The following is a 24017-nucleotide window of genomic DNA, read 5'->3' as shown; positions in this document are numbered from 1 at the left end:
GAGTCCACGTAACCACTTCACAGTGAGGAGATATCAACATGGTAGACTCACCTTTATGGAGAGGGTGGGATTAATTTGAGAGTGTAGAACTCTCCAAGGGAAATGACTGAGTCTGAACTGAGCATCTACTCCTTTCTCCTAGGAGCAATGCTTAGACCTACACTCAGGCCCAGGCACCACTGCCCAAGGACAGGGTGATGCCCACCCTTTGTCAGCTGTGCTCTCCTTCTCAGTGGCATTAGGGAAAATCCCTGGGAAAGCCCACTGAGACTGCAGAAAGAGCCCAAGACTTGATTTATCCTCATGTAGACATCACTGCTTCTCATCCCTGCCTTGGAATGACACATTTTAGGGAGAAAAGCATATTTGGAGTGTTGAAACCTTCTGCAGTCCTGGGGAGCAACAAAAAGCAGGACCTGAAATGTCCAAGAAATTCAGGACACGGCAGAGTGCAGGACACTGAGAGCACTGCTTAGAGCCCTCTGAGATAAACAGGGGCATGCAAAGCCTCTGACAGGGCTGTCAGAGCCTGGGAGAGGCAGGCTGTCCTGGAACAGCACTAAGAAAACAAACAGGTACCCTAAGATTTCTCAGACAAAAGGGATGATATTTCATGAGCAACAGACTCCAATTCAAAGGGTGGAATCCCTCTGGAATCTCAGCACCCTGGAGATGAGTTTTCATAAGCAAAACTGTACTGAGATTGCCTGAAAATAAGTCCCCAGACCCCTTCCTTTAGGTCATGGGAAGAATCAAGATCACTGATATGTTACCAGCTGTTGGACAGGGAAACTGGCAGGGATTCAGGAATGTAGGAGCTCCTTCCAGCACCAGTGATTTCCCTGAAAAGGAGAGACATGAAAAAGAATGGGACTGCTCTCTGGCAGTGGATGAGTGCAGGAAGACTCTTGTCCAGAGTCTGTCTGATGGCTGTTTTCCACTCGCTGATGCAGGACAAGGAAGGGCCCTTCCCATCTTAGACTATTGTGGCCACAATGGCAAAACCATATGAGAAGTTGTGCCTCCTACCAAAGGCCTCATTCTCCAGCTGTGGCCATCAGTGGAGACCCCCAGAGAGAGAATAGGAAGAGCTGGTAGGCTATTTGCTCTGAGAAACCCAGTATCCTTTTAAGCAGAGGGTATTGACAAGGCTGGTTTGGTTTGTTCATTGTGTAGCCTCCAATAGATTTGCCCCAAGTCAGGTTTTTTGCGAAGTTTTTATCATCAAAACCCCCGAACTTAGAAGCAACTTTAAAAGTTGCATGAGGATGTGCTTCACAGCAGCAGAGGTGAGGGGGCAGGAGCCCAAACTCCCACTGCCCTCCGCTGCCACTGCTGGGCAAGCTGAGATCAAAGCTACATGCAAGCAGCAATAAGGAGGGAACTGCTCTGAAGAGAACCTCTCAAATTTCGTAGAATTATTTAATGTCCTGGGTTTGAAGGGACTTTAATGGTCATCTAGTTCCAACCCTGCCACGATGGACAAGGATACTGCCACCAGACCAGGTTACTCAAAGCTCCATCCAACCTGGCCTTGACTGGCAAATATGGCCACTTCCAGGGATGGGACAACCACAGTTTCTTTGGGCAGCCTGTGCCAGGACTTCACCACTCTCACCAGGAAGAACTTTTTCAAAGCAGCTAATATGAATCTATCCTTCTCCAGTGTGAAGCCAATACCCCTTGTCCTGTCACTCCATGCCCCTGTTAAAAAACCCTCTTCATCTGTCTTGGATCCACTTTGGGATGTGATTCAAAGTATCCCCAGGACCTTCTCCAGACTAAACACATCCAGCTCTCCCTCTCCATAGCACAGGAGCTGCAGTCCTCCAAGCATCTTCATCACCTTTTCCAGACTTGCTTCAGCACCTTCACATTCCTGTTATGTTGGGGGCCCCAAAAGTGGACACAGCACTCCAGCTGTGGTCTCATGAGAGCAGAGTAGTTGGGGGAGAACCACCTCCCTAGACCTGGTAGTCACTCTTCTTTTGATACAGTCTGGGATACAACTGGCTTCCAGGGCTGCAAGTGCACACGGCAGGTCATGTCCAGCCTCTCATTCACCAGTGCACACAAGTGCTTCTTGGCTGGGCTGCTCTCAGTCCACTCATTGCCCAGGCTATGTCCATTTTTCAGAGTGATCCAACCCACTTTCAGGACCTTATACTTACCCTTCTTGAACTTCATGAGGATTGCATGGGCCCACCTCTCTATCCTGTAAAAGTCAAGGCTATCCTGTAAAAGTCACATAAAACACTGTGAGCTCTGCTGAGGACACCTGGGGACAACTGCAGCAGGGTTGGAGCATTGTGGGGAAGGACAAGGAGCCAGACAAGCCCATGGCATTGTTTGTGCTGCACAAAGAGGGGATGAGTCAAAACAAGACAGAAATTTTTCCTGAGGATAGAGTTAGACAGGCTGGGGCCAAAAACACTTGCACATTCTGTGGACATGGGGAGGGAAGTAGTGACCATAGGGAGAGAAGGAGAAGAATAGGGCATATGCTCATGCACAGGAATCCTTGGGCATCCAGCTGAGGATTGCTGGAACTCAAACAACCCCACCAGAGGTATACAAAGAGGTACATCACTAGCCTGGTCTGGGCCCATACAGCACATAAACTGAATCTTCTGCCTGCACTGCTGCATTCCTGCCTTAGAAATCCTGGGGCCTTTAATCCCAGGGATCAGAAGAGGCCTTCACTGGGGAACAAGCATGGAACAAACCTGGAAATGAAAAGGCAGCAGTGTAGAAAATGAAAGCACAGCCCATATCATTAGGTGTGCTGGTTTGCATTCAAGATGAGCTTGCCAGGAAATTGTTACCTCTGCAAAGGCTGCCCTGGTCCTGCGGCAGCAAAGGGCAGGTATAAAAGGCAGCCCAAGTCTCTCCTCTCTCATCCACTTCTCTTGCTTCCTTCTGCTTAGGAACCAGGTGAGTCTGAAGCCCCTTCTCTTTCTCTTCCAAACTTAAATCTCCACTTGTTGGACATCTCAACTGATGTTGACTTTCTCATATTTGGGGTTTGGAGTATCTGGTCATGAGAGATGAAGGTGGGGAGGAGGCTGGCATAGAGAGAGGCTGGTGACTGTGGTGGCTTTTGGTTTATGCACTGGGAGAGAATTTCCTTGAGTCAGGTTGTTCTTTGTAGGGCTCCTGACAGAGTCTCCAGCTTGCCACTCATGATGGCCTTGGCTCTTTTGTGATGGTATAACCAGGCTGCTCTTCACCCACCCACCCACCCTTGTGCTCTGTTTCCTGTGTGCTCTCCCTCACAGGTGCACCTGCAGACCCAAGATATGTCCTGCAACACCCAGTGCCGTCCCTGCCAGCCCTGTGGTCCCACCCCACTGGCCAACAGCTGCAATGAGTGCTGTGTCAGGCAGTGCCAGGACTCCACCGTTGTCATTGAGCCTCCTGCAGTGGTGGTGACCCTGCCTGGCCCCATCCTCAGCTCCTTCCCACAGAACACTGTGGTGGGATCCTCCACCTCGGCTGCCGTTGGCAACATCCTCAGCTCTGACGGAGTGCCCATCAACTCTGGTGGCTTTGACATCTCCTGCATCACCAGGCGCTATGGTGGAAGAAGGGGCCTCCCCTGCTAATGGTGCTGGGTGCATATAGGTCTTGGGAAGTCTCCCCAAGGTCTCCAGATATGGTGCTGGACAAAGGAAGAATCTTCAGGTCATTTCTTTCAAAGGGACTGACCATCTTTAGCTCCTCCTGAAAATGCTGACAGGAAGAGCCCAGCTCAGGCACTTCAAAAGCATGCCCTATGTATTTCCTACATATTTCCTTGTCTGTCTTTTCATTGTGTCCTGCTCCCCTGGGCTGCAAGGCTCCTCCAAGCCAGCCTGCACTCTACAGGCAAGGCAAATGGATGCCCTGCATGGACTTCACCACGGCCAAGAGGTGAAGTCTCTTGCTTGTCCCTCCAGATCCCTGCACTGCGGGCCTGTGCTTCTAGCAACCTTGATTCCCTCTTTAATCTCAATAAAGATTTTTGCATCTCAGGTTGAGTCTCCAGGTGGTTCTTCCCTCCACGTATACCCTTGCAAGCTGCCAAGGGAGAACTGTGTTGATCCTGTCAGGGGATAAGGTGACAATGTAGTGAGATTCTTCATCCAGAATAATGGGAGGTTGGGATACACTGCAGAGGGTAATCTTTGGGGCACAATCCTGCAGCAGTATGCAAAACATCCCCAGCTACCCCAGAGCAAGTGGCAATCAGCCCTTGCCCTTCAGTGTCTCTGCCCCCAACAGCTCCTGCAAAAACTTCTGCTGTTCTCAAGTGACAACTAAAATTCTGTGGGAGGTCCTGGAGACAAACCACTCTGCAGGATCATGGCAACGTGGCAACACTTGCTCTGGTCAGTGCTATGCTGGGGTAGACAGAAAATGTTCCCAAAGGACGTCAGGAGTGTAATTATGTGGAATAGCCTCAGGGCTGGCCCATGGCCTCATCTCCACCTTCTCCTCCTCTCCACTGCCCAGTCTCAGACCATGGCCAGAACCCATGGGCATGGGCAGCTGGGATCAGTTCATCCTTGCAGCTTTACCATCACAGCCAAGGCCCATGGCAGGGCCCAGGTTTTGGCAGGCATGCAGGGCTGGCATCCTTTGTAAGTCAGTACTGGGATTAACCACACCTGGGTCTCACACTGGAGTTCCCTGAACCCTCCTGGGCCAGGGCACTCCGAGGAGAGTAACTGATGCCCTCAAACCCTTCACTGCTAGGTTGTACCTTGTCACTCCCAAGCACAGATGGAGCAGCTTTGCCCAGGCTTAGGGCCTCAAAGGCCCTGCTATGTCAGGACCAGCGCTGCTCCAGAAAAGCTCTGTGCAAGGTCATTCTGGTCCCCTTCCACTCCTGGAAGCACCAACAATTCACTGGAAGCAGATCCATTTGGACACAGCCTGAATAAGGAGGGTAAGTTGGATTCATTGTTCTTTCTCCAGGATAAAGCAAACCCCATCCTTTTGAACTCACTAGCAGCTGTGCCCTGACCCGGTGAGGCAGGCAGAGGGGGACTGCCTACCATGCTGAGGCAGTCCCAGTGCTGTTACACTGAACTAAATTAAGGATCTAAATTGGTAGATTTTGTTGGGACTTGACATCATCTTCAGTGGAGTATGAGCTTTGGAGGATGGGGAGAAGGAGGGTTCAGGAAATGGATTGATTACAGTGCCTCTTTTTGGAGAGATTTCTAGGAGGCTGATGGCATTACCTTTCAGCTGCAGTTGAGCTCCTGCTGCTTTGCAGAGCTCATGGAGACAGCTGTGGAGAGTGTCCTTGCTATGATCAACACAGTCGATTTGTGAGGAGAGACACAAAAGGACACCTGTCAAATATGCACCTGTGGTACAATCACACAAGTCTGGTTGCACACAAGAACACCCCAGACATGAACACATGTAGGAACACACCCTACTGTGAACTCTGCTGAGGACACCAGGAAACAGCCACAGCAGGGCTGGAGCCTTGTGGGGAAGGGCAAGGCCCCAGGCAAACTCATGGCATTGTTTGTGTGCTCACAGACTACTCAGAAAATGGACAAGTCAAAACAAGCCAGAAATTTTTCCTGAGGGAAGAGTTAGTCGGAACGGGGTCAAAAGCAGCAGCCCAATGCACGTAGATGGGGAGACAACAACAAATAACCATCAGGGTGAGCTGAGGAGGGAGGGATAGGCAAGAGCATAGTCCATCCTCATGCACAGGGCTTCTTGGGCATCCAGCTGCAGACTGCATTTATAAAGAGGCAATTCAGAAGACCCAGGGAACCACTGGTGAACATCACCTCTGTGCCTGGGGAGATCATGGAGTAGATCCTCATGAAAGCAACTGTAAGTCACATTCAGGACAAGGAGGTAATCCAAAGCAGCCAGCACAGCTTCTCCAAGAGCAAGTCATGTCTAAGCAGTCTGGTGGCCTTCAAGGATGGAGTGACTGAAAGTCAGCAAGGGAAGACTGGCTAGTGTCATCTACCTAAACTTCTGTCAGGCCTTCAACAGGGTCCACACAACACCCTTATCTCCAAATTGGAGAGATGTGGTGTAGTGGATTTAACCAGGCCGGATGCCAGGCACCCACCAAAGCCACACTAACACTCTCCTCTACAAGTGGACAGGGGAGAGAAAATATAACAATGGTTCATGATTGGAGATAAGGACTGGAAGAGATCTCTCACCAAATACTATCACAGGCAAAACAAACTCAGCTAGGGGTTATTAATTGAATTAATTACCAACAAAATCGGAGGAGGATAATGAGAAGTAAAATAAATCTTAAGAAAACCAAAAAAAATCAAACATCTTCCCCCTGCCTCTTCCTCCTTCCCAGCTCTACCTCCTCCCTACCCAGCAGAGCAAGGAGACAGGAATGGGGGTCATGGTCAATTCATCACAGGTAGTTCCTGCTGTTGCTCAGGGAGAGGAGTGGGAGTCCTTCCCCTGCTCCAGGGTGGGGTCTCTCCCACGGGAGGAGTTCTCCATAAACTTTACCAACATGGGTTCTTCCCACAAGGTACAGTTCCCCATGAACTGCTCCAAAGTGGGTCATTCTTGCACGGGGGCAGTCCTTCAGGAACCCTCACAGGGTTCCAAGTCATTCCAGCAAATCTGCTCCAGCATGGACTCCTCTCTCCACAAGTCTACAGGTCCCTGTCAGGACCACACACTCCTGTGTGGGAAGCACAGGCTCCCCACAGGGTCACAGCCTCTTCTCAGGCATCCACCTGCTCTGGTGCCAGCTCCACCAGGGGCTGCAGGTGTATCTCTGCACCCCCATGCCCTCCATGGGCCGCAGGGGCACAGCTGCCTCACCATGGTCTTCACCATGGGCTTTAGAAGAATCTCAGCTCCAGAGCCTGGAGCAACTCCTGCTCCTCCTTCTCCACTGACTTTGGTGTCTGCAGAGCTATTCCTCTCACATTTTCTTAAATCCATCTTCTCTGGCCACAACTACATCTGTGCAATAACTTTTTTCCTTCTTAAACACGTTATTCCCAAGGTGTCACTTCCATCTCTGATGGGCTCAGCCTTGGCCAGCAGTAGGTCCATCCTGGAGCCAGCTGGCTTTGCCTCTGCTGGACACAGAGGAAGCTTCCAGCATCTTCTCACAGAAGCCATCCCTGTAGCACTCCTGCTACCAAAACTGGGCCACACATGCCCAATATGTATGGATTTGAAGGGTGTACTATTGTGAACATGGAAATGGCTGGATGGACACAGCTTTGGTCTGTGGCTCTATGGTCACATGGAGGTAGGGGAAGAGAGGTATGTTTCAAGGCTCTGTCATGGGACTGGTGCTTTTTAATATCTTTTTCAATGACAGAGATACTAGATCAAGTGCCCCCTTGGCATGTTTGCGGATGACACTAGGCTGAGCAGTGCAGCTGACACTACAGGAGAGAGTTCCATCCAGGGAGACCTGGAGAAACTTGAGAAGTGGGCCCATGAGAACCTGATGAAGTTTACGAAGTTCAAGTGCAAGCTGCAGCACCTGCATCGGGACAATCCCAGACATAAGTACAGACTGGGAGATGAATTCATGGACAGCAGACCTGTGAAGAAAGACTTGGGAGTCCTGATGGATGAAAAGCTGGACATTAGCCAATAGTTTACATTTGCAGCCCAGAAATCCAGCTGTGTCCTGGGCTGCATCACATAAAGTATGACTGGCAGGTTGAGGGCAGTGATTCTCATCTCATCTACTCTGATCTCATGAGACCCCACCTGTGTTCAGACCTGGAGTCTTCAGCACAAGAAAGACCTGGACCTGTTAGAGCAGGTCCGAAGGAGGCCACAAAGATGCTCAGAGGGCTGGAGCAATTCTCCTGTGAAGACTGGCTTAGAGAGTTTGGGTTGTTCTGCATGGAGAAGAGAAGGCTTCAGGGAGACCTTATTGAGGCCTTTCAGTATTTGAAGGGGGCTTATAAAAAGATGGATAGGGACTTTTTACACAGGCAGATACTGATAGGACAAAGTGGAATCATTTAAACTAAAAGAGAAAAGATGTAAATTAGATGTTAGGAACAAATTCCTTACTCAAAGGGTGGTGAGGCAGTGGAACTGTTTTCTCAGAGAAGCTGTCACTGCCCCATCCCTGGAAGTGTTCAAGGCCAGGTTGGATGGGGCTTGGAACAACCTGGTCTAGTGAGTGTCACTGCTTCTCTTTATGAAGGGGCTCCATCCAGCCTAAGATATTCCATGATTATATGATTCTGTGAGTGCTGCAGCTTCTTCCTGAAAACAACACTTCAAACAGCCCCAGAAGACTGATCAGGATAGCATCACTTGCCTGATCTGGGCCCATACAGCACATAAACTGAGTCTTCTGCCTGCACTGCTGCATTCCTGCCTTAGAAATCCTGGGGCCTTTAATCCCAGGGATCAGAAGAAGCCTTCATTGGGGATCGAGCATGGAACAAACCTGGAAATGAAAAGGCAGCACTGCAGGAAATGAAAGCACAGCCCATATCATTAGATGTGCTGGTTTGCATTCAAGATGAGCTTGCCAGGAAATTGTTACCTCTGCAAAGGCTGCCCTGGTCCTGCGGCAGCGAAGGGCAGGTATAAAAGGCAGCCCAAGTCTCTCCTCTCTCATCCACTTCTCTTGCTTCCTTCTGCTTAGGAACCAGGTGAGTCTTAGGTGAGTCTGAAGCCCCTTCTCTTTCTCTTCCAAACTTAAATCTCCACTTGTTGGACATCTCAACTGATGTTGACTTTCTCATATTTGGGGTTTGGAGTATCTGGTCATGAGAGATGAAGGTGGGGAGGAGGCTGGCATAGAGAGAGGCTGGTGATTGTAGTGGCTTTCAGTTTATGCACTGGGAGAGAATTTCCTTGAGTCAGGTTGTTCTTTGTAGGGCTCCTGGCAAAGTCTCCAGCTTGCCACTCATGGTGGCCTTGGCTCTTTTGTGATGGGGTAACCAGGCTGCTCCTCACCCACCCACCCACCCTTGTGCTCTGTTTCCTGTGTGCTCTCCCTCACAGGTGCACCTGCAGACCCCGAGCCATGTCCTGCAACACCCAGTGCCGTCCCTGCCAACCCTGTGGTCCCACCCCACTGGCCAACAGCTGCAATGAGCCCTGTGTCAGGCAGTGTCAGAGCTCTACTGTTGTCATTGAGCCTCCTGCAGTGGTGGTGACCCTGCCTGGCCCCATCCTCAGCTCCTTCCCACAGAACACCGTGGTGGGATCCTCTACCTCTGCTGCCGTTGGCAGCATCCTCAGCTCTGACGGAGTGCCCATCAACTCTGGTGGCTTTGACCTGTCCTGCATCACCAGGCGCTACGGTGGCAACAGATGTCGTCCCTGCTAAATCTGCTGGGAAAGCCCCAGTGAGACACCTTGAGGAACTCAGAACATGGTGCTGGGCAGAGGATCTAGGTTTTGAGTGCTGTTTGCAGGATACCAAACTTGCCTCTCTCTCCCTTTTCATTGTTTGCATTGGTTCCTATGTGCTGCTATGCTCCCCAAAGGTCTGCTTGGTAGGGACCACTTGGTTTCTTCCCTTTGTGGGACAGGTAGACCAATATGCAGGAACTATTCAATAGCCAAGGAGCGCAGATTCTCTGCTGCCCTCGGTGCTGCCTGTGCTGCTGACCTCTGCTTGCAGTGGCTTTGTTTCCTTCTTTCATTTCATTAAAGTTCTTTTGCATTCAAGTCCGGCCTCTGCGTGGTCCTTCCCCATGGTTTCACTCCTGAATGCCAAAGGAGAAAGGTGTTGCTCAGTTGTGGAAGTGGGTGAGGGCAAATGGAGACCCTTCTCCATTCACAGAGGAATGGAATTTTGGGGCACCATGGAAGTGCAACATTTAAGGGTACAGTTCCTTGGAACTGAAGAGAGTGTCACTGCTGTAAGAAGAGCAATCCCTCATGAGGAGGGACACAAACACACACACACACACACACACACACACACACACTTATGCACACCAGAAAGGAATCATTCACAAATTCTAGCACCTATGTATATTCACACAGTCATGGCTGCACACAAGTGCACATGAGACAAGAACACTCAAAGTCACAGCCAGCACGGCTTCATGAGGGGAAAGTCCTGCTTTTCAAATCTGATTTCCTTTTATGACAAGGTAACCCACCTGCTTGATCAAGGGAAGCCAGTTGATACAATCTTTTTGGACTTCAGCAAAGCTTTCAATAATGTCTCTCCCAGGATCCTCTGGACAAAATGTCCAGCCCACAGCTGGATAAGCACATCATGTGATGGGTGAGCAACTGGCTCATGGGTTGGGCACAATCAGGTGACTAGGGTGACATCAGACTGGTGATCTGCCACTGTTGGGGTTCTGTAGAGCTCCATCCTCAGCGCTGTGCTCTTCAACATCTTCATTAATGACTGGCATGCAGGACTGGAAAGGAAACTAAGCAAGTTCACAGATGAAACAAAACTGGGAGGAGCTGTTGACTCCCTCAAAGGCAGGGATGCCCTGCAAAGAGGCCTCAACAAATCAGAGGGCTGGTCAATCACCAACCATATGAAGTTCAACAAGGGCAAGTCCCTGATTCTGCTCTTGGGATGGGGAAACCCTGGATGTACAGACAGGCTGGGGAATGAGAGCTTGGAAAGGAGCACTGCGGAAAGGGACCTGGGCGTCCTGGTGGAGGGCAAACTGGGTATGAGTCAGCAGTGCCCTGGCAGCCAGGAGGGCCAACCATGTTCCTGGGGGGCATCAGCATTGCCAGCCAAGCTAGAGAGGGAATTGTCCTGCTCTGCTCTGCACTGGGGCAGCCTCACTTCGACTCCTGGATGCAGTTGTGGGCATCACAATGTAAAAGAAGACATTAAACCATTGGAAAGTGTCCAAAGGAGGCCACAAGAATCGGGAAGGACTTTGAGGGCAAGCTGTATGAGGAGCATCTGAGGTCACTTGGTCTGTTCAGCCTGGGGAGGAGGAGATTGAGGTCAGACCTCATTTCTGTCTACAACTTCCTTGTGAGGGGAAGAGCAGGTGAAGGCACTGATCTCTCTGGTGACAGGACTAGAAACAACAGGCTGAAGTTGTGTCACAAGAGGTTTAGGTTGGATATTAGAAAAACATTCTTTATCCAGAGGGTACTGGAACAGGCTCCCCAGGGCAGTGGGCACAGCCCCAAGCCTGACAGAGTTCAACAAGAGTTTAAACAACACTCTCAGGTGCATAGGGTGCCTCTTGGTGGTGTCCTTGTAGGGCTAAGAGTTGGACTTCATGATCCTTGTGGGTCACTTCCAACACAGCATATTCTGTGATTCTGTGAAAGAATGTACCATGGCCTCTGCTGTGAACATGTGGAGATGATGGTGACAGGGCTGGAGCATTTTGGAGAAGAACAAGACCGAGACATGGGCTCCACACACTTCTCTCTGAAAGGGGAGGAGGAGCAGAATTTGTCTGGGTTCACTGTTAGGCAGGATAGAATAAAATCCAGGAACTGAGCCATTTCTTGCCAACAGGGCCACCGAAGACCCCCAAAGCAGTGATCCAGACTGACATAACTAGTTTTTACTACATTCTCCCAGCATATCACGAGTCCTCTGTCCAAGCTGATGTGTTCTGATCCAGAATTACCTGGGCCTCTCATCTTGTCACAAAATAAACTCAAAAAACAACCCAACAAGGTGTGTTCACTAGGAAATGTGCCTGAAATAAAACAGGAAATGAAAATACAGCCACTCAGGAAGCCAAACCGCAGCTCATAACATTAAATGGGATGTTTTGCATTTTAAATGTGATGTGATATGATTCAAGAGGAGTCTGTCAGAAAATTACTCGGGCTGAGCAATAGCTGCATAGGAGCTGGTGGTTCTCTTTGAGCCTTGGCAGGATCAGGCCAATAAGCCCTCATAGATCTCTGCAGAGCCTCCACCTCCTGGCCTGGTAGGTTCTTTGACTCACTCCTGATGAAGCGACAGGATGTTCCTCATGTATCCTTATACCGTGGTTCCTCTCTGCCCTTTCTCCAGGTGACCCTTGTGCCTCGAGACATGTCCTGCACAGAGCAGTGCCAGCCCTGCACCTCTTTCTGCCAGCCCTGAGGCTCCACCCCACTGGCCAACAGCTGCAATGAGTGATGGGGTTTTGAGAAGAGCTCAGGGAGCAAATTAAAGACCTTTTTTTAAAAAGAAAACCAAAACCACAAAAACCCCAAACCTTTTTCACAGGAACTGACTACAAGGTTCAGGTGAGTCTCTGGTTCCTTCCAGCCCTTGGTGCTGTACAGAAAGGAGAAATGGACAAGTGTTCCCTGCACAGCGCATGGCAAATAGTTTCCTGTCCTAGGATGCCCAGGGAAACCAGTTTCAAAGCCTGTTTTTTTCCTTCTTCTCAAGCCACTGTCATTGACTCCTTCTGGAAGAACAGAATGGCCTGAAGGTCTCTGGGTGCACAAAGGAAGTAGTGCTCCAAGAGAAGAGCTCACCTTAATGCCTGATAGGAGAGCAGCTGTGGGGCTTGGCTTTTCCTCTGCTGGTACCAGAACATGGCATTAAAATCATTGGTATGGTAGGCACAGGTGGAATGGAAGGTGCTCTCTCCTCTGCTGTGGGTTATTGTTGCTGGGTGACCGTGGTCTGCCCAATTGTGCTTGGAAGAAAACATGGGTCAGTGATTCCACAGGGAAAAGATCTAAGACCCAAAACAAGGGGATTCAAAGTGACAGCAGAAAAGGCTTCCTGTTCCTCATTTACAGGAACAGCAAGGCAGGGGTGTGTTTGGGCAGGAGGTTTGACACCTCAGCTCAGCATGTATCCCACAGCAAAATAATACCAATTACCTTCCACAGGGATACCCCAGAGAGAATCAGATCTTCCATACCTAGTATCATGCTGCCCAGAGTCTCCAGGGAACAGTCTATAGTGCCTGGTCCTCCTGTGCTGGCTCCAGGGCACTTCCTGCAGGATGAGGGACCTGGGAGAGGTTTAATCCTGCTCCTCCCTTCTTGTCCAGTTGGAAGTCTCCAAGATTAAGGGAGAGAAAAAATCAAGCCCTGGCACTGCAAACATGCAGGAAGAATGGATACCAGGGTCTGCTGCACAACTTGTGCCAGCCAGAGGAGAGACTTGGACACCCTAAGGATGAGTGGGATGAGAGAGCTTTCATGCCCCTGCATCAACTATCAAAAGTCCTGTCTGTTTGTGTTGAAAGGTAAGAAAATGTGCAGTGCAGAGAGAGAAGAGAGCTTCTGCAATAATTTTTATTCACATACATTTGTCTGTGAAAGACTAGGCCAAGACAGATCATAAGGAAGAGGCAGAAATGATGGAGGACTGGAGAAAGAAAAACAAGACATGGGGTCTGAAATGACCAGGAGAAGAGATAGTTTTCCTCTCTCTCATTATTTATAAGTTTTCACAGCATCTAGACAAAACAGGCACAAACCAATATATCAACTAAAGTTTCCCATAGTTTGACCATAATTCAAGACACAATTCAAGGCTTCAGTACGGAAGACATTGACAGACAGATTAGATCCATTCACTCATGGGAGAAATGTCATTTAATACTGAAGCCGTAAGTCCTTTGCACAAACTCAACCAAAAGTCATTTGTCATAGCATATCCTAAGGCTAAAACCAATCCTGACTTGTAAATTGTCTCAGCCCTGCATGTCTGGACAGCAGCTTTGCCTGCCTGTGCTGAGTGAGTGCATCTCATCTGCCTGTGCTCCTGTGTGGGAGCCACGGACCTTAGACTAGGTAAGGGAGTGGAGGAGAAGGAAGGGAGAGGTTGTAGGCTGGTCCCAGGAATTCTTGTTACGCTTCACAACTGCTCCCTAATGTCTCCCTGATGGCCTTTGGCTGCTGAGTACCCAGGTGTAACTTTGCCATCTCCAAGGAAAAGGGCAGGAAGAAAAATCTGCTGAAGGAAATCCCACCATTTGTTTCCTCCACCTATTTTACCTGAGCAGACTGAAAGACTTGCAACAAAACAAAGGAGAACTTGGAGGCCAAGGCTTGGATGCAAAACAGCTTTATTAAGTGTAAGAAAGAAAAGGAGGTGGGTCACAGAGACCACCAGGTGCAACACCCACTAAGATGCAGTAGAGTTCCTGCAGGGTGACCATCTGCCTGCCTGAAAGAGGGAGGGAGGGCAACAGGTCCCCACTAGATTAGCCTGGGGAGATATGGACAGCAAACAAAAGACAGAGAAGAGTAGAAGATGGTAACAATGGCTTCATGCAGCAAAGGAAATGACCCAAAGCTCTATCTCTGGCCTAGAACTGCGGTCTGAGGTCATGGAAGTTCTTGCCAAAGGATGTCGTCAGCAGATTTAGCAGGGACGACACCTGTTGCCACCATAGCAGTTGGTGATGCAGGAGATGTCAAAGCCCCCAGAGTTGATGGGAACTCCACCACAGCTGAGGATGTTGCCAACAGCAGCAGAGGTAGAGGATCCCACCACAGTGTTCTGTGGGAAGGAGCTGAGGATGGGGCCAGGCAGGGTCACAACCACGGCAGAGGGCTGGATGGCCACAGTGGAGCTCTGGCACTGCCTGACACAGCACTCATTGCAGCTGTTGGCCAGCGGGCAGGGGCCGCAGGGCTGGCAGCAAGGGTTGCAGGACATGGCTCGGGGTCACAGGTGCACCTGGAACAGAGGACAGGGAGAAGCAGAAAGCACAAACACATGAGAAGCAGCACTGCAGCCGAGCACCTTGCAGCCAAGGCACCTCCTGGCCCCCGTTGCACTGTCCAGCTCCAAGCCCAGCAGCCACCTCAGCCAAGTCCCAGCCTCTCTCTGCAAAAGACCTTCTCTCCCCTGCCCTCTCCCAGCACAAGCAGCTCCCAGCCCTGGGCTCCAACAGCTCCTATCAGCTGAGACCTACAGCCAGGAAAGAGCTGGTCTTGAAGCAGAAGAAGGAGGAGGAGAAGAGGCTTCCCACTCACCTTGTTCCTGAGGATGAGGAGGTGAGAGAAGTAGATGTGAGAGCAGGGACTTGGGCTGCCTTTTATAGCAGTCCTGCTCTGTGTCAGGCCCAGCGGCACCTTGGTGGAAGTAATAATTTTCTGACCAGCTCATGGCCAATGTGAACCATCCCAGCTAATGGTAGGGGCTGTGTCCTGGTTTCCTGCACTGCTGCCTTTTCATTTCCTGGCTTCTGCCACGTGCTTTCCTATATGAAGATCTCCTTCTGTAAGTGCTGGGATGAGAGGCTCGATGATTTCCGAGGCAGGAGTCTCAGATCAAGGGCTGTTGGCATCCCTTGTGGGCAGGTGATGTTCTCTTGGCTCATTTCTGAGTGGGTTGTTTGTGGCAAAGTTTTCAGGAAATGGACACTCCTCTTGTTCTTCTTGCCCACACACCCAAGGACTGCCACGTGAGGGAACATGACAGAGGTTCCTGACTTTGTTTCCTTATTGCCCTCTTCTCCAGCTTATCACCTGCTGTCTCTTTCTCCCCAGGCCAGTCTAGAGGGGATATTTTGCCCTCTCTCTCTGTGCATGGCAGGCAGATGGACACCCTGCAGGAGCTCCACTGCATGTTAGTGGCTGTACCTGGTGGTCTCTGTGAGTCACCTCCTTTTCTTTCTTAGACTCATTAAAGTTGTGCACTCATGCCTTGGCCACCAAGTTCTCCTTTGTTCTGTGGCAGCTCTTCCAATCTGCTCATGTACCAGGTTAAACAAGGCAGAGGTTATCAGTCCCTGCAGTGGATTTTCCTCTGTGCTCTTTCCCTTGGAACTAATGAAGACATCCCTGAATACTGCACAAGTTCAAAGGGTGGTAGCAGTGGGGATGGGATACAAAAATTCAGTTGCCTTCAGCCTTGAGTAATGCTCTAATTGATGTCATGCCCCGGATATCCATGGTCTCCTGCATGCGAAAAAGGAACTCTTCAAGGCACTGCTGGGCTCAGAATAACAACTCAGGTACAGTGTCCCCTGGAGCCTGTGAGGTTCCACACATGCTCCTCCTGCCCTCAGTTCTCCGTCTTACTGGCCCCTGTGCACATCTACATATTTCCAGAAACAAAGGCTTCACCCGCTCCTACTGAGACCCACGCACTGGTCTCAGTTGCCAGCACCCAAATCATCTCCAGTTCCTCTTCCCTCTCTGTGTGACCCCCACGGGCAGCTCCTCCATGTGGGTCCTTGTGCTGAGAAAGTCTCGGTGCTCTTGGTAGATCCCATTTATTTACTAAAAGACTGTGATGAGGTTCTCCCCAAGCCTCCCATTCTCCAGTGAGAAAAGGCCCCACTCCTTCAGTCATCCCTCACAGCACAGGTTCTCTAGATCTTTGGTCATCTTTGACACACAGTGGCGTGGGAACAGCTGCAGGATCAGGATCAGCAGAGGCCACATCAGGGGACTTAGATTAAGTGATGCCTTTTTTGGTGCAGAAGGGCCAATCAGCAGGAGAACCACCTGAGTGAAGACAACCACAAACCCAATGTACACATGACCAGGGCTTGCAGGAAACATTATTTTCCTGGTGACAAGGAAAGTCTCCATCAGCATTGATGCAGCAGTGGAGGTGTACCAGATCTCCACAAAAGGAATCCCGATGAGGAAGAGCAAAGGCTATAAGCCCTGCACATATTGATTGCTCCATGCAGTCATATTGAGAAGGCCATTCTCCACCACGGTTAGAAGCTACATGGAGAAGAAAAGGTTCACTGTATGTGTGGTAACTTCTGGTTGCACTGACCTTCTGATGGTCTCATTCTTAATTGTGTCATTCAAATGCCCAAGACTCCTGATAGCTGCACAGTCATAGAATCACAAAAATGCCTTTACGATCATTGAGAGCAGGGTCAATTTCCGGCCACAGAGGAGTTCACAGGAATGACACAGGTACAAATCACCTGGGATGCCAACAGCCCTTGATCTAAACCTTCTTTGTCCACTGATGTCTTTCTGCCCTGAAATCCCAGATGCTCTCATCCTGGCATTTAAGAATGACCCTTCATATAGGAAAGCGCACGGAATTAGCCAGGAAATGAAAAGGCAGCAGTGCAGGAAACCAGGACACAGCCCCTACCATTACCTGGGATGGTTCACATTTGACATGAGCTGGTCAGAAAATTATTACTTGCACCAAGGTGCCTCTGGGCCTGAAGCAGTCCAGGACTGCTATAAAAGGCAGCCCAAGTCTCTGCTCCTTCATCCACTTTTCTCACCACCTCCTCCTCAGGAATCAGGTGAGTGGGAAGCCTCTTCTCCTCCTGCTCCTGCTTCAAGACCAGCTCTTTCCTGGCTGTAGGTCTCAGCTGACAGGAGCTGTTGGAGCCCAGGGCTGGGAGCTGCTTTTGCTGGGAGAGGGCAGGGGAGAGAAGGTCTTGTGCAGAGAGAGGCTGGGACTTGGTTGAGGTGGCTGCTGGGCTTGGAGCTGGGCAGTGCAATGGGGGCCAGGAGGTGCCTTGGCTGCAGGGTGCTTGGCTGCAGTGCTGCTTCTCATGTGTTTGTGCTGCTTCTCCTGCCTTCCATGACAGGTGCACCTGTGACCTCAAGCCATGTCCTGCAACCCTTGCTGCCAGCCCTGCGGCCCCACCCCGCTGGCCAACAGCTGCAATGAGTGCTGTGTCAGGCAGTGCCAGGACTCCACTGTTGTCATTGAACCCTCGCCTGTGATTGTGACCCTGCCTGGCCCCATCCTCAGCTCCTTCCCACAGAACACCGTGGTGGGATCCTCTACCTCTGCTGCCGTTGGCAGCATCCTCAGCTGTGATGGAGTGCCCATCAACTCTGGGGGCTTTGACCTTTCCTGCATCACCAGCCGCTATGGTGGCAGCAGATGTCGTCCCTGCTAAATCTGTTTCCAACATCCTCGGGCAAGGATCTCCAAGACTTCAGAACATGGTTCTGGTAGAACATGGTTCTGAGCAGGAGATAGATCTTCTGGACATTGTATTTACACCTTCAGGGTGATGTTTCTTTCTCCTACTCTTCCATCTTCTTCCTGTGCTGTCCATGTCTCCCCAGGCCAGCCCAGTGGGACTTGTTGCCCTCCCTCCCTCCTCAGGCAGGCAGATGCAGAGCCTGCAGGAGCTCCCCTGCATCTTAGTGGCTGCTCCTGGTGCTCTCTCTGAGCCACTTTTCTTTACACTCAATAAAGTACTTTTGCATCCAAGCCTGGGTCTCTGAATCATACCTCATTCTTTGGCAAACCTTCCATATTGCTTTGTATTGGAAGTTAGGATTTTTTCCTTTTGTTTTCTTTTTATTAGGGAATTTTGTCCCATCCCTATTGTGCTAAGAGACAATAATGATCAGTGCTTAAGAGGGACAAAATATGTACCCATGGTGGGAGGAGGAGAGCACCTGGCTGAACTTCTCTTATCTGAGGGCTTTCTCTCAGTGGGGCAGCGATCCCAGGGCCAGGGGAAGGGTCTGGGAACAACTCCCTGCTCTCTCTTGCTCTCTGGGCATTGGAGGGGACAGTTGAGCTGTTACTTCATGCAGGAGAATTAACTACCAGCACCGGAGCTCAGCCCTGTACTGCTCCTTCCTTACTGTAGGTGAGCCTTTGGTTGTAAGAGCTGCCATTGAACCGGGACCTTATTAACACCCAGTTTGACTGGGAAGGACCTTCACCATCCACGTAAGTGCCTCAGGGGAAAACCCAGGACCCCGACCCTCTTCTCCCTCCCAGAGTGCACGTCTCCCCAGCTGTGCTCTGCAGCTACTGCAGACGAACATGGATGCCACTACCCAGCTCTGCCACTTTTCTGCCGCTGCCTCAGGCTTGTTTCTGTTACACTGTAACCCCACATTCCTGCCTGCTGGGACACACTGCGGCTCCTGCCACAGCTGCGGAGCTTCTGCCACCTCTTGCTTGCTACTCTGGAGCCAGCCCCTGCCAGCCCTTGTCACCCCAGCCGCCAGTCCAAGGTTCCTGTGGCAGCCTGTTCCACTAGCCAGCTCACCCGCCATTACCACGTGAGGGAGATGCGGCTGATCTCGTGCCACAGCGCCACCTGCAGCTGTGGGGGAATCATTGCACCTGCCCTGCACTGCCAGGAGCCAACAGCGCCCCTGCCGGCTGTGACTGTAACTGCACAGAAGGGGAGGGTGTCTGGCAGCCCAGAGCAAGCTGCCATTGGGTTTTCTGGTTTTGTTTGTGCTGCTACTGTTGTTGTTGCTTATTTGCCTTGTTATAAATACTAGTAAAGAACTGTTATTCCTTTTCCCAATAATTTGCCTAAAAGCCCCTTGATTTCAAAGTTATAATAATTCAGAGTGAAGGGGGTCATATTCTCTATTCTGAGGGAGGTTCCCACCTTCCTTAGCAGACACCTGTCTTTCAAATCAAGACTGTGCATGAGAACTCATTTGCATAGAAAGCAAGAAACCTGTCTTTGGAACAGAGAAACCTATCCATAAAAAGGTACCTCCCCCCCACCCCAAGTCTGGGCAGTGCCCTCAGGACCTTGGACATCCAATGGACCGGACCGTCACAGCCAGGTGGATGCTGACACCAAGACTGACATCCCATCAGCTGGATCGATGCTGGTACCAGGAATTCTTTTTCTGTCTGGTTCTTTCTCTGTACCTCTCTCTTTCCCCCTTTTTCCTCTCTTTCTTTCTCTCTTTCCCTCATTAATTCATCTCTCCCTCTTTAATTTGTCTCTTCACTTTCACCAGGCCCCTTAATCCAGCACCCACTGTCACGTGCTTACAGTAGGTCTTGGGACTACGATAACATACCAATTTCCACACCAAGTGTGGGATCTACTAATAAAACTTTGATTGTTCACGAACCCTCTGACTTCTGCCATTCCTTTTGACTGTGAGCATAGATGAACCTGGGTTTTTGATGCCTTAGGGGTGGGAATCCGCAGTCTGCGTAACTTGATTTGCAGATACTGATCCCAACTTCTGCACCACCTCATCCCTGCATACCTGGGCAGCAGCTGGGTCCTGCCAGGTGCTGAAAGACTTGACAAGGTACCTATCTTGTCTGCCTTTGACCATGTGGGCTAGAGTGGACCCTAGAGTGGGTAGTGCAGGGGAGGAGAAGGAAGGGATGATGCTGTGGGCTGTTCCCAGACATTGTTGTTTCTCTTCCTCATTCCTGCCACCCTTTAGAGCCATCTTTTCCCTGTTTGTCATTGGCTGTGGAGTAGCCAGGGATGTTCTTCATCAGCTCCAAAGGCAAAGGCACAAAGTAAAATCTGCCACAGAGGGTTCCACCATCTGCGCCTCCACCTTCTACCCTGAGGAGACTGGAAGAGTTGCCACAGAAAGAGGGAGGACTTGGAGGCCAAGGCTTGGATGCAACACTTTAATGAACGCAAGGTAGAAAAAGAGGCGGCTCACAGGGAGCAACAGGAACACCCACTAAGATGCAGTGGAGCTCCTCCAGCGTGTCCATTTGCCCACCCTAAAGAGAGAGGGAGGGTAACAGGTCCCCACAAGACGAGCCTGGGGAGACATGGACAGCAAGCAAAAGACAGAGAATAGTAGAAGATGGTAACAATGGCTCAGAAACTAAATACAATGTCCCAAAGCTCTATCTCCTGCACAGAAACACATTCTGAAATCTTGGAGGTTCTTGCCAAAGGATGTTGCCAGCAGATTTAGCAGGGACGACATCTGCTGCCACCATAGCGGTTGGTGATGCAGGAGATGTCAAAGCCCCCAGAGTTGATGGGAACTCCATCACAGCTGAGGATGCTGCCAACAGCAGCAGAGGTAGAGGATCCCACCACGGTGTTCTGTGGGAAGGAGCTGAGGATGGGGCCAGGCAGGGTCACCACCACGGGGGAGGGCTGGATGGCCACAGTGGAGCTCTGGCACTGCCTGACACAGCACTCATTGCAGCTGTTGGCCAGCGGTGTGGGGCCGCAGGGCTGGCAGCATGGGTTGCAGGGCTGTGGGCAGCAGGACATGGCTTGAGGTCACAGGTGCACCTGGAACAGAGGACAGGGAGAAGCAGAAAGCACAAACACATGAGAAGCAGCACTGCAGCCAAGCACCCTGCAGCCAAGGCACCTCCTGGGCCCCGTTGCACTGCCCAGCTCCAAGCCCAGCAGCCACCTCAGCCAAGTCCCAGCCTCTCTCTGCACAAGACCTTCTCTCCCCTGCCCTCTCCCAGCACAAGCAGCTCCCAGCCCTGGGCTCCAACAGCTGCTATCAGCTGAGACCTACAGCCAGGAAAGAGCTGGTCTTGAAGCAGGAGAAGGAGGAGAAGAGGTTTCCCACTCACCTGATTCCTGAGGAGGAGGAGGAGATGAGAGAAGTGGATGAAGGAGCAGAGACTTGGGCTGCCTTTTATAGCAGTCCTGGACTGCTTCAGGCCCAGAGGCACCTTGGTGGAAGTAATAATTTTCTGACCAGCTCATGTCGAATGCAAGCCATCCCATCTAATGTTAGGGCTGTGTCTTGATTTCCTGCACTGCTGCCTTTTCATTTCCTGGCTAATTCCGCGTGCTTTCCTATATGAAGATCTCCTTCTGTAAGTGCTGGGATGAGAGTTTCAATGATTTCCAGGTCAGAAAGACGTCAGCAGAGGCAGGAGTCTCAGATTAATTTTTATTGGCATCCCCTCTGGGCAGGTGTTGTTACATGTTTCATTCCTGTGGTCTTGTCTGTGGCAAAGTTGTCTGGAAAGGGGCACTGCTCTTGTGCTTCTCTCCCACATGCCCAAGGGCTCCCACGTGAGGGGACATGCTGTGTCTCCACAACCCCTCAGCTGATGACATTCCCTGACCTTATTTGAGTGTACAGATTTTTGTTTGCTCCATGCAGACATTTGTGAGCACACATGTGTCAGTCCAGGCTTAATTTGACCAGGTATTTTACTAGGCTTATAGTAAAATACCTGGTCAAATTAGGGGGAAGGTTATTCTAGGAGGTATTGAAAAACACCTGAATAACAAGGCAATCATTGGTCATCAATGTGAGTTCATGAGAGGAAAGCCCTGCTTGTCAAACCTAATTTCCTTTCAGAACAAGGTGACCCACCTAGTTGATCAAGGGTAGCCAATTGATGGAATAGTTTTTGCATTTCTGTAAAGTTTTTGATACTGTCTCTCAGAGGACCCTTCTGGACAAAATGTCCAGTATGCAGCTGGATAAATATATTGTGTGATGCATGAGAAGCTGGCTCATGGGTTGGGCACAAAGGGTGACAGTGAAGGGGTAACATCAGACTGGCAGTTGGTTTCCAATGAGGTTACTCAGATTTAGGGTCAATCCTCTTCAACATCTTCATGAACAATTTGGATGCAGTACTTGAACAAATTCTAATTAAGTTCACAGACAACACAAAAGTGGAGGAGCTGTCAACTCTCTCAAAGAGGAGAGGCCCTGCAAAGAGACCTCCAGAAATTAGAGATGGGAAATCACCAACAATATGAAGTTCAACAAACAAAATTGCCAGGTTCTGCACCTGGGATGGGGCAACCCTGGATGCACAGGCAAGGGAATGAGAGGCTGGAGAGCAGAGCTGAGGAAAGGCACTTGGGGGTCCTGATTGATGGCAAGTTGGATATGAGTCACCAGTGCCCTGGGAGCCTGGAGGGCCAACCATGTCCTGGGGGCCATCAGGTCCAGCATTGCCAGCCAAGCTAGAGAGGGCATTGTCCCACTTTGCTCTGCAGTAGAGCAGCCTCATCTTGAGTTCTGGGGGTAGTTTTGAGCATCACAATATAAGAAAGATATTAAGCTGTTAGAGAGGGCCTAAAGGACACGAAGGTGATGAAGGGTCTGGAGGGGAAGTCATACAATGAGTCAATGAGGTCACTTGGTTTGTTTAGTCTGGATAAGGGGAAACTGAGGGGAGACCTGATTGCAGTCTACAACTTGTGGAGGGGCAGACACCGATCTCTTCTCTCTGGCGACCAGGGACAGGGCTCAAAAAAGGGCATGAAGTTGTGGCAGAGGAGGTTTAGGTTGGCTATCAGGAACAGGTTCTTCTCCCAGAGGGTGGCCCAGCACTGAACAGGCTCCCCAGGGAATGGTCACAGCCCCAAGACTTCCAGAGCTCCAGGAACATTTGGACAACACTCTCAGGCACAGGGTGGGATTGCTGGGGTGTCTGTGCAGGGCCAGTAGTTGGATTTGATGATCTTGATGGGTCCCTTCCAATAATAACATTAAGGAAATGGTCCTAATGAGCTGCACCTGTTCCATTTCCTATAGGATCTAGAAATTACATTAGATGGCTGGGATTTTTTGGAGCATTTCTTCTGAATCTTTAAGTGTGACTAATAATACAATTTTTCTTGAAAAAGTTTGGTAGTGGGGAGAAGAAAGTTGTAATGATGATTCAGAAAAAAGAGTTTATAAAATAGATGGGGTTCATTTGTTAAGTGGAACATTTTTTTGGAGGAACTATCCCCTATGCTCTGGATGCTCCCAATAAAGGAGTGTCTTCCTATTCACATCAAATTGGTGCTGGATAATTTTCTTTCATCCTGTTTGATAACACCCTCAGGAGATGGTGGGCAATGAGGTTAGTTGGCACTTGCGCTTGTCTGCCTGGAGACCAGCAGCAGCTTTACAGCTTTTCTTTTCCTAATCATCCAGCCCTCACTGATTCTCTTCCAGCCATTCTCTCTCCATGTTTCCAAGAAAGAACAGACCAGAAGATCTCAGCTATCTTTATAATCACAAATTTCTGAGATTCCCCATGAGCTTCAGATGAGGTGGGAGCTAGGAGGAGGGCATGGAACCGTTCTCCTGTCTTGATATCTAGGCAGGAGACCCTTCTGTGCAAGGCTGAGCTCTAGGGAAAGGGGCCTCAGTTCTCCCCATCATCCCAATTTCTCCCATGCACCCAGAAATCAGCAAACAGAAATCGGTTTTGATAGGGAAGATGTGTGCTAATGTCTTTACAAACAATTCTGTGGGTGAAGGTATATGTGTTAACGTCTTTGAAATGGGTGTAAATGTCTCTATTAATTAATTAAAGCAGCAGATTTGTTACAGAGCCCAGGCAGCCTGACTCCTCGAACAGATAAGTGGGTCGGCACAAACCTGATTTTCTGAACTTTGGGGTAAAATTACAGGTTCAAGGGGAAGTATGTGGTAGGCGGTTCAGGAAGGCTGGACCTTCCTAGTACCTCAGC

At 50.2% G+C, this 24017-nt stretch overlaps 2 protein-coding genes and 3 pseudogenes across 3 annotated transcripts; 3 read left to right on the top strand and 2 right to left on the bottom strand.

Annotated features, from left to right (window-relative positions):
• Window positions 1-2827: 2827 nt before the first annotated feature.
• On the top strand, window positions 2828-3883 carry LOC146426485 (feather keratin Cos1-1/Cos1-3/Cos2-1 pseudogene; annotated as a pseudogene). Its single transcript, XR_014856669.1, has 2 exons — window positions 2828-2934; window positions 3279-3883. The product of XR_014856669.1 is annotated as a feather keratin Cos1-1/Cos1-3/Cos2-1 pseudogene (transcript).
• A 5123-nt stretch (window positions 3884-9006) lies between these two features.
• On the top strand, window positions 9007-9666 carry LOC146426484 (feather keratin Cos1-1/Cos1-3/Cos2-1). Its single transcript, XM_085083262.1, has one exon. The coding sequence runs from the start codon at window positions 9017-9019 to the stop codon at window positions 9320-9322; it is 306 nt and encodes a 101-aa protein (XP_084939388.1). The 5' UTR covers window positions 9007-9016; the 3' UTR covers window positions 9323-9666.
• Window positions 9667-13956: 4290 nt separating this feature from the next.
• Window positions 13957-14587, bottom strand: LOC146426483 (feather keratin Cos2-3 pseudogene; annotated as a pseudogene).
• A 2848-nt stretch (window positions 14588-17435) lies between these two features.
• On the top strand, window positions 17436-17961 carry LOC146426482 (feather keratin Cos1-1/Cos1-3/Cos2-1-like). The gene has a single exon (XM_085083263.1). The coding sequence runs from the start codon at window positions 17457-17459 to the stop codon at window positions 17751-17753; it is 297 nt and encodes a 98-aa protein (XP_084939389.1). The 5' UTR covers window positions 17436-17456; the 3' UTR covers window positions 17754-17961.
• A 2246-nt stretch (window positions 17962-20207) lies between these two features.
• LOC146426481 (feather keratin Cos1-2 pseudogene) lies at window positions 20208-20852 on the bottom strand (annotated as a pseudogene).
• Window positions 20853-24017: the final 3165 nt, after the last annotated feature.

Source organism: Lichenostomus cassidix, chromosome 27 (genome assembly GCF_008360975.1).
Source record: "Lichenostomus cassidix isolate B80296 chromosome 27, HeHo_3.0, whole genome shotgun sequence".
NCBI lineage: Eukaryota > Metazoa > Chordata > Aves > Passeriformes > Meliphagidae > Lichenostomus > Lichenostomus cassidix.
Note: the sequence above shows the minus strand (reverse complement) of the source record. Positions and strands in the feature narration are given on the sequence as shown.